This window comes from Terrapene carolina, unplaced genomic scaffold, assembly GCF_002925995.2.
Source record: "Terrapene carolina triunguis isolate 2854851 unplaced genomic scaffold, T_m_triunguis-2.0 Scaffold69, whole genome shotgun sequence".
Classification (NCBI taxonomy): domain Eukaryota; kingdom Metazoa; phylum Chordata; order Testudines; family Emydidae; genus Terrapene; species Terrapene triunguis.
Genome location: NW_020664420.1, coordinates 17857047 through 17871165, shown reverse-complemented (window position 1 = coordinate 17871165; position 14119 = coordinate 17857047). Strand labels below are relative to the sequence as shown.

The 14119-nt window shown below is 45.6% G+C and overlaps 1 protein-coding gene and 1 long non-coding RNA gene across 2 annotated transcripts in view; one reads left to right on the top strand and one right to left on the bottom strand.

Moving 5' to 3' along the window:
- SPEF2 (sperm flagellar 2) overlaps nt 1-3261 on the bottom strand; it is a 101601-nt gene extending 98340 nt beyond the window's left edge. The window contains exons 1-2 of the mRNA XM_026649252.1: nt 3198-3261; nt 1559-1661 (exon numbers count right to left, since the gene is read on the bottom strand). Coding sequence (XP_026505037.1) covers nt 1559-1661; nt 3198-3255 — 161 coding nt within the window. The 5' untranslated portion in view covers nt 3256-3261. The remainder of the gene's footprint in view (nt 1-1558; nt 1662-3197) is intronic.
- A 523-nt stretch (nt 3262-3784) lies between these two features.
- Nucleotides 3785-14119, top strand: part of LOC115271180 — a 96092-nt gene continuing 85757 nt past the window's right edge. The window contains exon 1 of the long non-coding RNA XR_003899782.1: nt 3785-4293. This is a non-coding gene — a long non-coding RNA (uncharacterized LOC115271180). The remainder of the gene's footprint in view (nt 4294-14119) is intronic.

Genomic DNA, 14119 nt, shown 5'->3' with positions numbered 1-14119 from the left:
TGGAAGATTTTATTATAATGTCTTTTGCCCAGTCAATGGGAAACTTATTGTAGATTCCAATTCCTGCATAATTTACATCAGAAGTGCATTCTGACTGATATGTTAAAAGAATGAGGGACATGCCTCTGACTGATACTTGGCCCCTTCCGGGCGGTCCGAAGCCAGGGCTGGCCGCCTTCCCGGCAGTCCGGGGCCGGGGAGGCCAGGGCCGCCCGCCTTCCTGGCAGTCTGGGGCCGGCCACCTTCTTGGCGCTGGGGCCACGTGCCGCCCACCTTCGCGCGCCCTCCCGGTGCTCCTTTGGGGCTGGGGGATTAACCGCAGGACTGGGCCAGTGGCTGCGGTGGGGGAGGGGGCGTCTCTGCACTCTGCTGGGGGGTGTGGCTCTGGGCTCCGGTGTGGGCGGAAGGGGTGGGGGCTGAGGACTAGCCTCCCCCAGCCGGTGGTTCATACACCGCCCATGACCTTCTCATAATTCCTTCAAAGTCTCTCTCCTAAAAATCATGCCCTGTCAAATTACAAATGGATTGGCTTTGGTTTGGCAAATATAAGAAATGGAAGGAGAAAATCAGGCTTATGACTTAAGCCTTGTTTCACAAATAGCTATGGAGAGGCTAAGCTCTTTCTGTAATATGGTTCAGCAAAGATATACTATTCTGAAGAGTTCTCCTTACAGAGGAACCTAGTATCAAACAGACCTTCATTTTCACTCCAGTAATGGTCTCACTAATGCTGTATAGGGAGATAGTATCACCTCCCTATGTGATGTTCCCATTGCTTATAAACCTAGGATTGTGCTAGCCCACTTGGCCACAGCATTGCACTGGCAGATCATGTTCAACTGGTTATCCATCATGATCCCTAAGGCCTTTTAAAAGTCACTGCATTCCAGGATACGGTCCCCCATCCTGTAAGTATGACCTACATTCTTTGTTCCTAGATATATGACCTTGCATTTGGCTCCATTTGAACTTGTGTTTTAATAAGCTCAGTTTAACAAGGGATCCAGATCTCTCTGTATAACTGACGATGGGTTAATTACCACTCCACCAATTTTTGTGTCACCTGGAAACTTTATCAGCACTGACTTTATAGATATTGAATAGCATTAGAACAAGAACAGATCTTTGTAGGACTCCACTAGAAACACTCCATAGAATGATTATTTTCCTATTTTTGAGATCTCTGTTACCCAGTTTTTAATCTATTTAATATATTACATCAATTTTGTACAGTGCTAATTTTTTAAAAAGTTCATGCAGTGCTAAATCAAATACCTATTTTCCATAGGACCATGCTGATTGACATAAAGGATTGCAGCACAATTAATCATCCTCGTATATCTTTCCAGTAAATATTTAATGAATGTTCAGATCCTTTGGAAGTATGCAGCTAATTAATGCAGCTAGCGCATATAATATGTCGCTAACTAATGACTGGTATGTAACTTCATCAAATCCTGCTAGGTATCACTAAAAAATCTTCAATGATAAACAAACATCTTGTATAAGTTACATAGGAGATATAATACATGCTCTAGCTGTGCCTTAAGTTACAAACCTGCTTTGTGAAAATTGGTTAAAGTCATCCTGAAGTTCATATTTGTGCAGAATTTCTCCAATTAGGTAGCCAGTAGAAAATTCTTTTGGGAATGATTTTGGATCTGGGTTAAAAAACAAGCAACAGCAACAAAATACAAATTACCATATGAATAATATTAGAGATCATTACAGAATGTGTATAACATCAGAGACTTATACTTAATTTTTAGTTCAACTCATTATTGCTCTTATAAAATCTTTACACTGTAAATTAACTTTAAAGTTTTGTTAATTAAATGACTATAATAAAATAACTTTAGGATTAGAAATGGTCTTCAAGTAGCCAGTACTTATGTTGTATAACTCTACTAAGAGCCAAATTCCATAATCTACTCCATCATCTAAAATCTAAATTTCAATATCAAAAGGTAAATTACACTGTTATAACTATTTACATTTGGCTCAAAATTAAAATTTTGCAAAACCAATACTTGACAGGTTACAGTTACTAACTCTTCTGCTCCTAAAACACACACAGAAACAAAACCAGCCAGTAAATATGTTCTAATATGCCTGATTTTCAGTAAGGGATGTCTCTCTCATTATAGAATAGATGCTTCTCTAAAGTCAATAATTCAAACAGCAGGAATTGCTGTATAAACATACATTCAGGTACTTTCTATCCTCAAGTCCTTATTAATTGATAGAATTGAAATTTTTCATGGCCCCCGAGTCCACGGGGATCTAGGGGAGAATCATCACCATTTTTTTCACAAAAGTTATTTTCGAGATTTTTAAATTATGTTGTAATTGTTTGTGTGGAAAAAGTAAAATCCACAGCTGGTTTTAGCCCTTTATTTGGATCTGAGGAAAGAGGGTGAATTCACTTATAGATCAGCCAGAGCTATCATGTAGTACTACTACTGCCACTGGCATTACCTCAAGGTCAGTAACTCTCATATATGGCATGTGGCATCTGCAGGAAGGTACATGAATACGTCTATAGGTAAATCAAAATTCAGACGTGTATGGAAGAGAATTAGGGCGACGGTATTTTCAGTTGAAAGTAGTTATTACAGAGAGTGCACAAATCCTACTCCAGGTATAGTGAGTATATGAATAATACCAACGTGCCAACAACCCAACTGCCATCCCAGCAGCAGAACCCTCCTGCTACTCCCACCTTACCCAGTCACCACAGTCCCAAACTTGCCTGCAGACGCCAAGACAACCTCACCCGTCTCCCGGACGCCAAAGTCTCCCCAAAAGTGACTCCCACCCACGGCACATCGAAAGTCGAGCAGGGAACCCCCCCATCTCTCTAGCTGCACATTGATCCTGAGGCCGTCTTGCTGTGGCGCAGGCCGAGGGGGCATCCCCCGGTGCACTGCCCTCTGGGACTCCCCTTCGGGCAGCAACTCGGAAGCCCTTGCACCGTACGTAACGCCCTAACGAAGAATTGCCCGGGGGCTCCTATCCACCGGCCCCTGCGAACAGACACACCTGAGGGGAACCCCTAGAGGTGCCTAGGCACACGGTGGTCTGTGGGCACCCCCGGGCCCTGCCTCCCCAGCTGCGGCACCGTCCCCTATGGGGCACCAGCCCCCCGTATCCTTACCACGCTGCCCAGGACCCAGGTGTCGGAGCCCCTGACTCACCCACGGTCCGGGAGAGCTTCACCTCCCGGTTCAGCCACTCGCACAGAATGTCCGACATGGCAGCCGCAGGCAAACCCCACTCACACGGGCCCGGTTCCGCGTCCTGTTACCATGGTGACATGTAGGCAGCATCTAACGCATGCGCTGTGGCGGGGCTTCGGGCTACGTAGAGGGACCAGGTGTGCCTTGTGAACGGCGCATGCGCAGTGGAATAGCTATGCTACAGGGGGGCGGGGAGAATGGCTTCTACTGAGCGCATGCGTCCACAGCGGGGGCGAGCGTGAACTGTTTTGTGTTGGCCCCGTTTGGCGCTGGCGCATGCGCAGTAAGCAGCGGTCTCTGGCGGGTACTGTAATTGTGTCGCTCAGTGTTGAACGGGAGGCAGCTTGGGGCGGGGCAAGCCGTGGGAGGAGAGTCCGCACGGAGAAGCAGGGGGCTTGGGGTGAGGTTAGGGGAGCTGGAACATAGGCCAACGCGACCAAGGCGCTTGTGGGGGAAGGGCTGCGTTGAGAGGGGAATGGGAGGGATGCCCCAGTGCTGGGGGGTTTAGTGTGGGAGACGGGTGCAAAGCCCAGATGGGGCAGGGGCGTTGAGGCCCTTGTGGGATAATTTGAACAGGGGGAGGATGAAGCTCTTGTGGGAGGATAAGGGGAAAAGGCCCCACCAGCGGCTCAGGGTCTCCCCTGTAGGGAGACGAGGTGTTGGGAGTAGAGGGTGCTGCACAGGAGCGGGAACAAAGTCCTTGGGGATGTTTGACAGCTGTAGCCCTGGGCCCCAATTCTTCATGGTTGTAGCATCCAGGCTATAGAGATGAAGTTGTTCCTGAGGGCAGGGTCTGTATTTTATTGTGCTGTGTACAGTGCCAAGCACAATGGCTCTGGGTCAGGAAGGACACCATTTACATTGCAATAGCTCTCAAAGGCCCCAGTCAAGTTACTGATCAAGTATAAATAACACCACTACCAGTTTGTGCCACGTAGTGATTCCAAAGATGGAAAACCACTGAAAGATTGTGTCTTCATCTAAAATGTGTCAATTTTTATGGGCTATGAATCCAATCCAGAGGTGATATTTATAGAGTATAAATTCAACACTGGTGAGTAAGTACAAGTGAATATAAAATCATGTAACATTTATAAAGGTGGTGGGAAGGAGAAGGGGCGCAGTGGTTTAGGACTGTAAATGAAAAAGCAGACCGCAGGAGGACTAGAGAGAAAGAGTAGGACAGATCTGGCTATCTTACATATTCTTATAACTTGTTGGTTAACTTTCCTAGCCTTTCATCCTCAGAAGAAGTTATGTATGACATGTACTTATTAATACTTAGGGTTTGTCTATACAGCTTTTTGGAGCAACCCTCCCAGCCTGAGTCAGCAGACTTGACCTATCATGGCTTGCGTTAATGCTCTAAATATAGCTGTATAGACCGCGCTAAAAGTTGGGGCTCTGGATGGAGATTGTGCTTTGAAGCTAGCTACCTTGGTAGCTACTTGGGCCAAAGGGGCAACGACATTGTGATGATGGAAATTAAGAAATCATAGAATCAGTATCTTATGGGCCTCTTGTTTGTGAGGTGGGCAAATCAGGTATGTAAAGCCATAAAAACCCTGCATGGGTTGGCACATAGGGCCTCTAGATCCACAGGTGTGGGCAAACTACAGCCTGGGGGACGTAGCTGGCCCTCCAGATGTTTTAATCTGGCCCTCGAGCTCCTGCTGGGGAGCAGGGTCCAGGGCTTGCCCTGCTCCGGCACTTCAGCCAGGGAGCGGGGTCAGGGGCTTGCCCCACTCTGTGTGGCTCCTGGAAGTAGCAGCATGTCCCCCCTCCGGCTCCTATGTGTAGGGGCAGCTGGGGGCTTTGCACACTGCCCCCGCCCCAAGCGCCTGCAAACAGGGCAGCATGCAGAGCCGCCTGGCTGCGCCTCCACGTAGGAGCCGGAGGGAGACATGCCGCTGCTTCTGGGAGCTGCTTGAGGTAAGCGCCACCCAGAGCCTGCATCCCTGACCGTCACCCATGCCCCAACCCCAGCCCTGATCCCTCTCCTACCCTCTGAAACCCTTGGTCCCAGCCTGGAACACCCTCCTACACCCCCAACCCCTCATCCCCAGCCCCACCCCAGAGCTTGCACCCCCAGCTGGAGCCCTCATCCCGCCCTGCACCCCAACCCTTTGCCCCAGCCCGGAGCCCCCTCCTGAACTCCTCATTTCTGGCCCCACCCCAGAGCCTGCACCCCAACCCCCAATTTCGTGAGCATTCATGGCCTGCCATACAATTTCCATACCCAGATGTGGCCCTTGGGCCAAAAAGTTTGCCCACCCCTGCCTTAGTACTTGAGCTTAAGAAGTAACTGTTAATTGGTGGCAGTGTTAAGATGGCCACTCACACATTTTTGGAATACTGGACATTCCGGTACTTTCTGGAACGTCATGCCCCCCCCCCCCCCCGTTGCGTGACCTTGTGCACATGGTGCATGTGAGGTCATGTTGGCATGCTTTTAAAAATGGTATCCCCTGACCAATACTGGACAAAGCCACATTCAGTTTTGTTCCAGGATCAGACCTGGGACAAACATCTCAAAATGAGGACTTTCCGGTTTATTCCTGGATGAATGGCCTCCCTAAGCAATAGTAGTGTATCATCTATATGGACCAGTCATCAGAGGGGTGACCTGATATGCTCTGCCAGTGAGTTACAGAACTACTTGTTAGACAGCAGTAGAATGCTGTGATTTAGGATTCCACGGTTATTTTCCTGCCTCTAATAAGGCGTTGTTTAGAGAGCAATGGTTAGACCATTCTTTAGAGCAGGGGAAACAGGACTCTTGAGTGTTATTTTTTGTTAATGATGCTTTGTGTTTACTTAAAGCTTGTTTGCCTGTCTCAACGTGCTGTGTGGGGGTGGCTGTACAGGGATTTCCCTGTTTTACTGACATCCTAGCAAGCACATAGATTTAGAAATTCACTCAGTCACTGTGATGAGTTCCCTGAAGTCTGAGTAGTTAATCCCTCCCTGTTAATGAGGAGGTGAAGTTGAGCCATGAGGCAAACTCCAGAGCAGCAAATGGGAATTTTAGAAGGCACAGCTGCAGATCCTTGTGATTGGAGGCAGAAGGATTTTGTGAGTGGGTGTTTGGTCTGTTTATTGTTTTTTTTTTGTTGGTTCTCTGTGAGAGTTGTGTGGCTAGGCTGAACAGGCCCATTGAGACAGGTCTGTTTGTGGCTCAGTGGGGCTGGCACACTTGGATCTTTGAACAGACTCAGTGTCTGAAGTCTCTGAAAGTTAATCTCTCCATGATAACTAGGGGTGAAGGCTAGCACTGAGGCTTAGTATATGACAGTTAACAGGCAAACAGGAGTGGCTGATTGCAGTTTCAGAGGGAGTTTAAAAAGTGAGCATGGTTCCATCTGTTTTAGGTACAGCTCCTCATCAAGTAGTGGATATTGATGATGAGGAAACAGTTGCTTTTATGTGCCTTGGAAGTGCTGTGTTTCTCTTTCTGCTGGAAGACAGAAGAGATTGCTGGTGCATTAAGTGCAAGCTGGCAAACATATTGGTCTGGAAGCACAATCTTTAATACTATGTAGTATTTGAGAAAATGAAGACTTATTGGACAACCAAATTTGGAAATCATTGCCACACACATCAAAAGGGCTTCATGGGGAACTGGAAAGAATAAAAATCAAAGAAGTGGATTTGCAATTTATGACAAAGAGGGAAAGGAGAACCAGCAGTCATTCAGCCTGGTTAGAGGTATTAACATGATTAGTGAGTCAACTACTGAAGAATCTGTCTCTGGAGGAAAGAAACAGAAACCTATGGGTGACACTTCTGATGCTTGCTGAACTGCAAGAACATGCAACTACCAAGAAAGGCTCTTCAACCATCCTGAGAAGGCTACCAATCGTCATTGCTAACTCCATATAAAGAAGAATGGACAGAGAATTCTGTAAGGGACACAAGGACCATAGGAAGGTGTGCTGTTTCTGTGAAGTGAAAATATGAGATGTAACTGCATAGTTGGATGGGATTCTGAAGTTGTCTGGCAAGTGTTCACTGGTGATGGTACACATTGGAACCAATGACTTGGCATCATGTGGAACTTTACAGACTATAGAAGACTTTAGGAACCTTGGAAACGAGCTGAAGAAGAGGAAAGTCCTAGTAATATTCTTGGAGGTCCTTCCTGTCCCACGAGAGAGATAAAGGAGAAGACAGAAAAAAGTGGACGTAAACGTTTGACTGATGTGAAGCTGAAGGTTTTGGTTTTGTGGGACATTGGGTCACATTCCAGTGGGGGAGGATGCTATATAAACAAGATAGCCTCCATCTCACAAGTGGGGGTGGGAGCTAATCTCCACCAGAAACAATCTGGAGCAAGCAGGATGGGGTTAAACTAACAACACAAGGGGAGGGTGCTTAGAAGCCAAATGCAGTACAAACTCAAACTCAGTGTGTCACAAACAAATTGATGTGATATGACCAAGAATCTGAAGAGAAGAAATGTTTATATACCAATGCTAGGTAACAAGAAAGAGTTGGCGATTCTTATTGATCATGAGAAATTTTATAACAGGCATTACTGAAAACCTGGTGGGAATATTCACATGATTGGAATTTTAAAATTGCTAGTTATAACCTACTTAGGAAGGATAGAGTGAGTAAAAGATGTATGTATGCAGTGGGTAAGGGTGTCTACATTAAAGACACTATTACCTGTTATAGAGTTATTAATAACTTAAAACCACAGGATCTTGAATGCATGTGGATCAATGTGCTAACTGGGAAAGCCTAAGAATAGGCGCTGGTGGGGGTTCTGTTCCAGACCATCAAATTAAACCAAAGAACAGGATGAGGTACTCCTTAAGCACTGTCTGTAACGTGTGGAAAGAAAAATTGTGGTATTATGGGAGATTTCAGTTTGGGAGATCTTTGCAGGAGATCTCAAGCACCCAGCAATATAACATCATTAGAGTTTCTAAAAATTACATATGATGCTTTTCTAAGACAAAGGTATTGCACCTAACACAAAGGAGCTCTATTTTGGGCCTCATTATGATGTATAAAGATGAATTCATCATGGGATTGTAAGGGCTTCTTTACACCGTACACTAGTCTGCACCAGAGAGGTGTTAAATCTAATGGATTTCACACTAACTGGCCTGTGTGGTCCGTGCTGGCGTGCACTAAAAGTTCCCTAGTCCCTACGTTAATGTGCACTAGGGAACTTTTATTGTGCACCAGCAGAGATTACATGGGCCAATTAGTATGTGACATGGAAGTGCTCAATATCACTTACATCCCTGTAGAGCAGACCAGAGTACTGGTAGACAAACTTTGAGTTTGTGGTTGCCTAGGGACCAGTGATCATTATCTGATTACATTCAAGATGGGCAAATAGAAGATAGTCCCAACTAGTAATGTATGTACTTGGTCTTTCAAAAGGGCTAACTTTCAGAAATGAGGAGGAAATTGGGAGGAAAAATTTAGGAATGTGGATGAAAATTGGGAGCTCTTAAAGAAGAGTTTAATGAGATAACCAAAAAGCCACAATTCTGCAATCAAGAAAGAAGACAATTTTGGCTAAAACCCCATCCTGATTCAATGGTGATGTGAAAGCAGCAATTAAAAATAGAAAAGCAATATATAAAAAATGGGAGGGGAGATAGAGAACAATCAATATAAGTAGAGTCCTGCACGGGTACAAAATTTGTATCCACATCCTATATGTTTTGGTGGGCTCTAAATATAAGTTAGAAGCTAAACCAGGGGTGGGCAAACTTTTTGGGCTGAGGGCCACATCTGGGTGGGGAAATTGTATGCAGGGCCAGGGCAGGGGGTTGGGGTGCGGGAGGGAGTGCAGGGTGTGGGAGGGGGTGCGGTGTGCAGGAAGGGGCTCAGGGCAAGGGATTGGGGCAGAGGAGGGGTGCGGAGTGTATGAGGGGGCTCAGGGCAGGGGCTTGGGGTGCAGGAGGGCTTGGGGTGTGGCAGGGGGTTGGGGTGCAGGGTGCAGCAGGGAGCTCAAGGAAGGGGGCTGGGGTGCAGGAGGCGTGCAGGGTGTACGAGGGGGCTCAGGACAGGGAGTTGGGCGGGTGCAGGAGGGGTTCGGGCTCCAGCCCGGTGCCGCTTACCTAAAGTGGCTCCGGGGTGGCAGCGTCGCGCACCGGGACCAGGGCAGGCTCCCTGCAGCTCCTGGAAGCGCTGCGGCCCTTGGGGAATGGGGGGCAGAGGACTCTGCATGCGCTGCCCTTGCCGCGCCTCCAGGTACCTCCCCCGAAGCTCCCATTGGCCGCGGTTCCCCGTTCCCAGCCAATGGGAGCTGCGGGGGCTGCGGTGCCTGGAGGCAAGGGCAGCACACGGAGCCCTCTGCCCCCCCCACCCCCACCCGGAGGCTGCAGGGATGTGGTGCCAGCCACTTCTGAGTGGCACGGGGCCCATGGCACCATGGGGGGCAATCCCGCTGGCCGGATCCAAAGCCCTGAGGGGCCAGATCTGGCCCGCGGGCCGTAGTTTGCCCACCCCTGTGCTAAACAGTGTAGAAGGTTGATAAGGGAAGCTGAAGACATCAGGGAAAAAAATTCATGGTTGGCAGGGCTAAGGACAATAAGGAGTTTAAGTATATTAGGAACAAAAGGACTCCAGTCAACAGTATAGGCCAGTTATTAGATGGAGATGGTAAATTGTTAATTATGATGCAGAAGAGGCAGAAGTGTTGAATAAATATTTCTGTTCTGTATTTGGGAAAAAGCAGGATGATGTACTTGTGTAATATGAGGATGATCATGTACTTACCAGTCCTTTAGTAAGTGAGAAGGAGGTTAGACAACATTTACTGGGGATAACATTTTTAAATCGGCAGGCCTGGATAACTTGCACCCAAGAGTCCTAAAAGAGTTGGGTGAAGAGGTTCTGGCCTATTGATGTTAATTTTAAATCAATTTTGGAATACTGAGGAAATTCTAGTAGACTGGAAGAATTGTGCCAGTATTCACAAAAGGCAATGTGAACGGCAGTTGGGACATCTGACCTGATTAGCCTGACAACAGGCCTAGGTAAAATAATGCAGAAGCAGATACGGGATTCAACTGGTAAAGAATTAAAGGATAGTTAATGCCAGTTAAACATGGTTTTATGGAAAATAAGTCTTGTCAAACAAGCCAGTTTTCATTCTTTGAGATTGATCTACCACAGTGTAACATACTTCATACAATCTGCTATGATGATACAAATAATAGTACTGTACAATTTCAGTAAAGTACATGTTAAATGGATTAGGACTTGGCTGACAGATCTCACAAAGTAGTTGTCAATGGGCAATGGTTATTGAATGGCAGTGTTTCTTGTGGTGTTCTGCGGGGATCAAGGCATGGCCCCATGCTATTCAACATTTTTATCAATGATCTGGAAGTAAACAGAAAATCACTGCTGATAAAATATGCAGGTGACACAAAGAATAGTGGAGTGTTAAATATGAATGAGGATTGGTCAGTCGTACAGCGTGATCTGGATCACTTGGTAACCTGGGCCCATTCAAACAAAATGTGTTTTAATACAGCCAAAGATAAAGTTACAAATATAGGAATGCAGGCCAGACCTACAGAATGGAGATTGTATCCTGGAAAAGGATTTAGGGAATATCTGTGCTGCAATGAGAAACCCACAGCTGGCCCATGACCGCTGACTTGGGCTTGCGGGGCTCGGGTTAAGGGGCTGTTTAACTGCAGTGTAGATGTTCAGACTTGGGCTGGATGTCAGGCTCTGGGACCCTCCCTCCTTGCGGAGTACTAGGGCTTGGGTTCCAGCCCAAGCTTGAATGTCAACACCACAATTAAACAGCCCTGTAGACCGAGCCCTGTAAGCCTGAGTCAGCTGACACATGCCAGCTGAGAGTGTTTATTTGCAGTATGGACATACCCTTAGTGGGCCTAGTGGACACACAATTGAACATTAGCTCCCAGTGCAGTGCCATGTGATGTTTTGATGTATAAACAAGGGAGTAGTTAGTAGAAGCAGGGATGTGATTTTTACCTCTGTATAAAGCACTGGCTAAATACATGACCATGCACTTTTCACTATTAAATTTCATCCTATTACTATTACTCCAGTTTACAAGGTCATCCAGATCTTCCTGTAGGATATCCTGGTCCTTCTCTGAATCGGCAATACCTCCCAGCTTTGTGTCATCCGCAAACTTTATTAGCACATTTCCCACTTTCCCAAGGTCAGTAATAAAAAGATTAAATAAGATTGGTCCCAAAACCGATCCCTGAGGAACTCCACTAGTAACCTCCCTCCAGCCTGACAGTTCATCTTTCAGTACGGCCCGTTGTAGTTTCCCCTTTAACCAGTTCCTTATCCACCTTTCAATTTTCATATTGATCCCCATCTTTTCCAATTTAGCTAATAATTCCCCATGTGGAACCATATCAAATGTCTTACTGAAATTGAGGTAAATTAGATCAACTGCGTTTCCTTTGTCTAAAAACTCTGTTCCCTTCTCAAAGAAGGAGATCAGGTTGGTTTGGTACAATCTACTTTTCGTAAAACCATGTTGTATTTTGTCCCAATTACCATTGACATCAATGACCTTAATTACTTTCTCCTTCAAAATTTTTTCCAAGACCTTGCATACTACAGATGTCAAACTAACAGGCCTGTAGTTACCTGGATCACTTTTTTTCCCTTTCTTAAAAATAATTGTATGTTAGCAATTCTCTAGTCATACGGTACAACCCCTGAGTTTATGGATTCATTAAAAATTCTTGCTAATGGGCTTGCAAGTTCATATGCCAGTTCCTTTGATATTCTTATATGAAGATTATCTGGGCCCCCCGATTTAGTCCCATTAAGCTGTTTGAGTTTGGCTTCTACCTTGGTAATATCTACCTCCATATCCTCATTCCCATTTGTCAGCCTACCATTATCCCGAAGCTCCTCATTAAAGACCGAGGCAAAGTATTTGTTTAGATATCACTGCTCTACAGCCAAAATGCTTCTGAAATAAATGTAGTCAAACTTTACTAATTCTGGGTCACTGAGAACGAAAATGATGCTTAAAATTGTTGATTGGCTCTAGTTTTCAAGATATGCTATTGGGTCAGTATATATGACCCTTGACTTGGGAATGGCGGAGGATAAGTGAGTTATAAAGGGAAGGGATCTCAATTTAAACCAGAAATGACTAAAATACAGCTTTGACTGGATCTATGAATAAATCTATGACTGGGTTTGGACAGTACTTGCTTTTTAGGCAAAACAATGAATGATGCAATCTGAAGCTGGTATTGCGTCATACATGGTATGAATTGCATCATGTTATTCCTAGAAGTCATGGATGATGCAATCATAACGAAGCTTATATCACTGTGCTGAACAAATTGCCCTATATCAGCTCTAGAAATCATACAGTGTCGTGCTCTCTTATTTGTCAGTGTTTGATTTATCAAAGGGACACCTTTCTGTTTAGCCAAAGTGAGCAGAGATGCCTCGTACTTGTGTGAACAGTGAAGATAACTTCTGCTATGTTTGTGGTGAAGTGACTTTTGCATCACAAAAGCGCAGTATAACCACTATGGTTAAGAAAGCCTATCACCTTTATTTTGGCTGCAAAATTGGAGATCAGGACAAGAGGTGGGCCCCACACATATGCTGCAACACTTGTGCAACAAATCTTCGCCAGTGGTTGAACAGGAAAAGGAAATCTATGCCTTTTGCAGTGCCAATGATTTGGAGAGAGCCAACAGATCATACCAGCAATTGTTACTTCTGCATGGTGCCTCCAGTTGGGAAAGGTGTGTCAAAGAAGAGAAAGTGGACTGTGCATTATCCAAACATTCCATCAGCTATACGCCCAGTACCCCACGGAGAAGGACTGCCGGTTCCTGATGCACCAGAATCATTCTCACTTGAGTCAGACGAGGAAGAGGAAGAGGATGAAACTTCTGGTTCTGAACCATCAATGTCACAGGACCCACATTTTCTCCCATCCTCCTCCTCTGAACCATACCTCATAACACAAGGTGAACTGAATGACCTTGTCAGGGCTTTGGAACTACCCAAGAGTAAGGCAGAGCTGTTGGGCTCCAGACTACAGCAGTGGAATCTCCTGGCAGGTGATGTTAGGGTTTCCATGTTCCGTGACCGTCAAAAGGATCTTGTCCCATTCTTCTTCATGGAAGGTGATCTTGTAGCCTGCAACAACATCGATGGTGTGATGGCAGCCCTCAACATCGTTCACGATCCAGATGAGTGGAGACTGTTCATTGATTCATCGAAGACGAGTCTTAAAGCTGTTTTACTGCATAATGGCAATGTTTTGCCATCAATTCCAGTTGGTCATGCAGTCCATATGAAGGAAACCTATAACAACATGAAATAACTTTTGAGGTGCATAAACTATGACCAACATCAGTGGCAGCTTTGTGGCGATTTGAAGGTTGTTGCTCTCTTGCTTGGTCTGCAGACTGGATACACAACAAGGCAGACAACTACAGGTTGTTGGTGGAAAACCTCCTCAAGGCATACAAAAGCCTTGGTTGCAACAGGTCACTAAAGATACATTTTTTGCACTCTCATCTAGATTTTTTTCCACCGAACTGCGGAGCAGTGATCGACGAGCACGGCGAGCGATTTCACCAGGACATTGCAACAATGGAGAAACGCTATCAGGGCAAATGGAGCCCATCAATGCTTGCAGACTATTGCTGGACAGTGACAAGAGATGCTCCATTTAATGAATACAAGAGACAAGCCAAGAAGCGCCGAGTAGACACTGAATAGGACTAAATTATGTACAGAATAGTTTTTTGCCTTTTGTTTCACAATAAATTTTATTTATATAACCCTTTTGCTGGTTTTTAAAGTGTTACATAAACAGGACAGGTGAAATATTATCATGTAAAGCAACCATAAACACATGAAAAGAC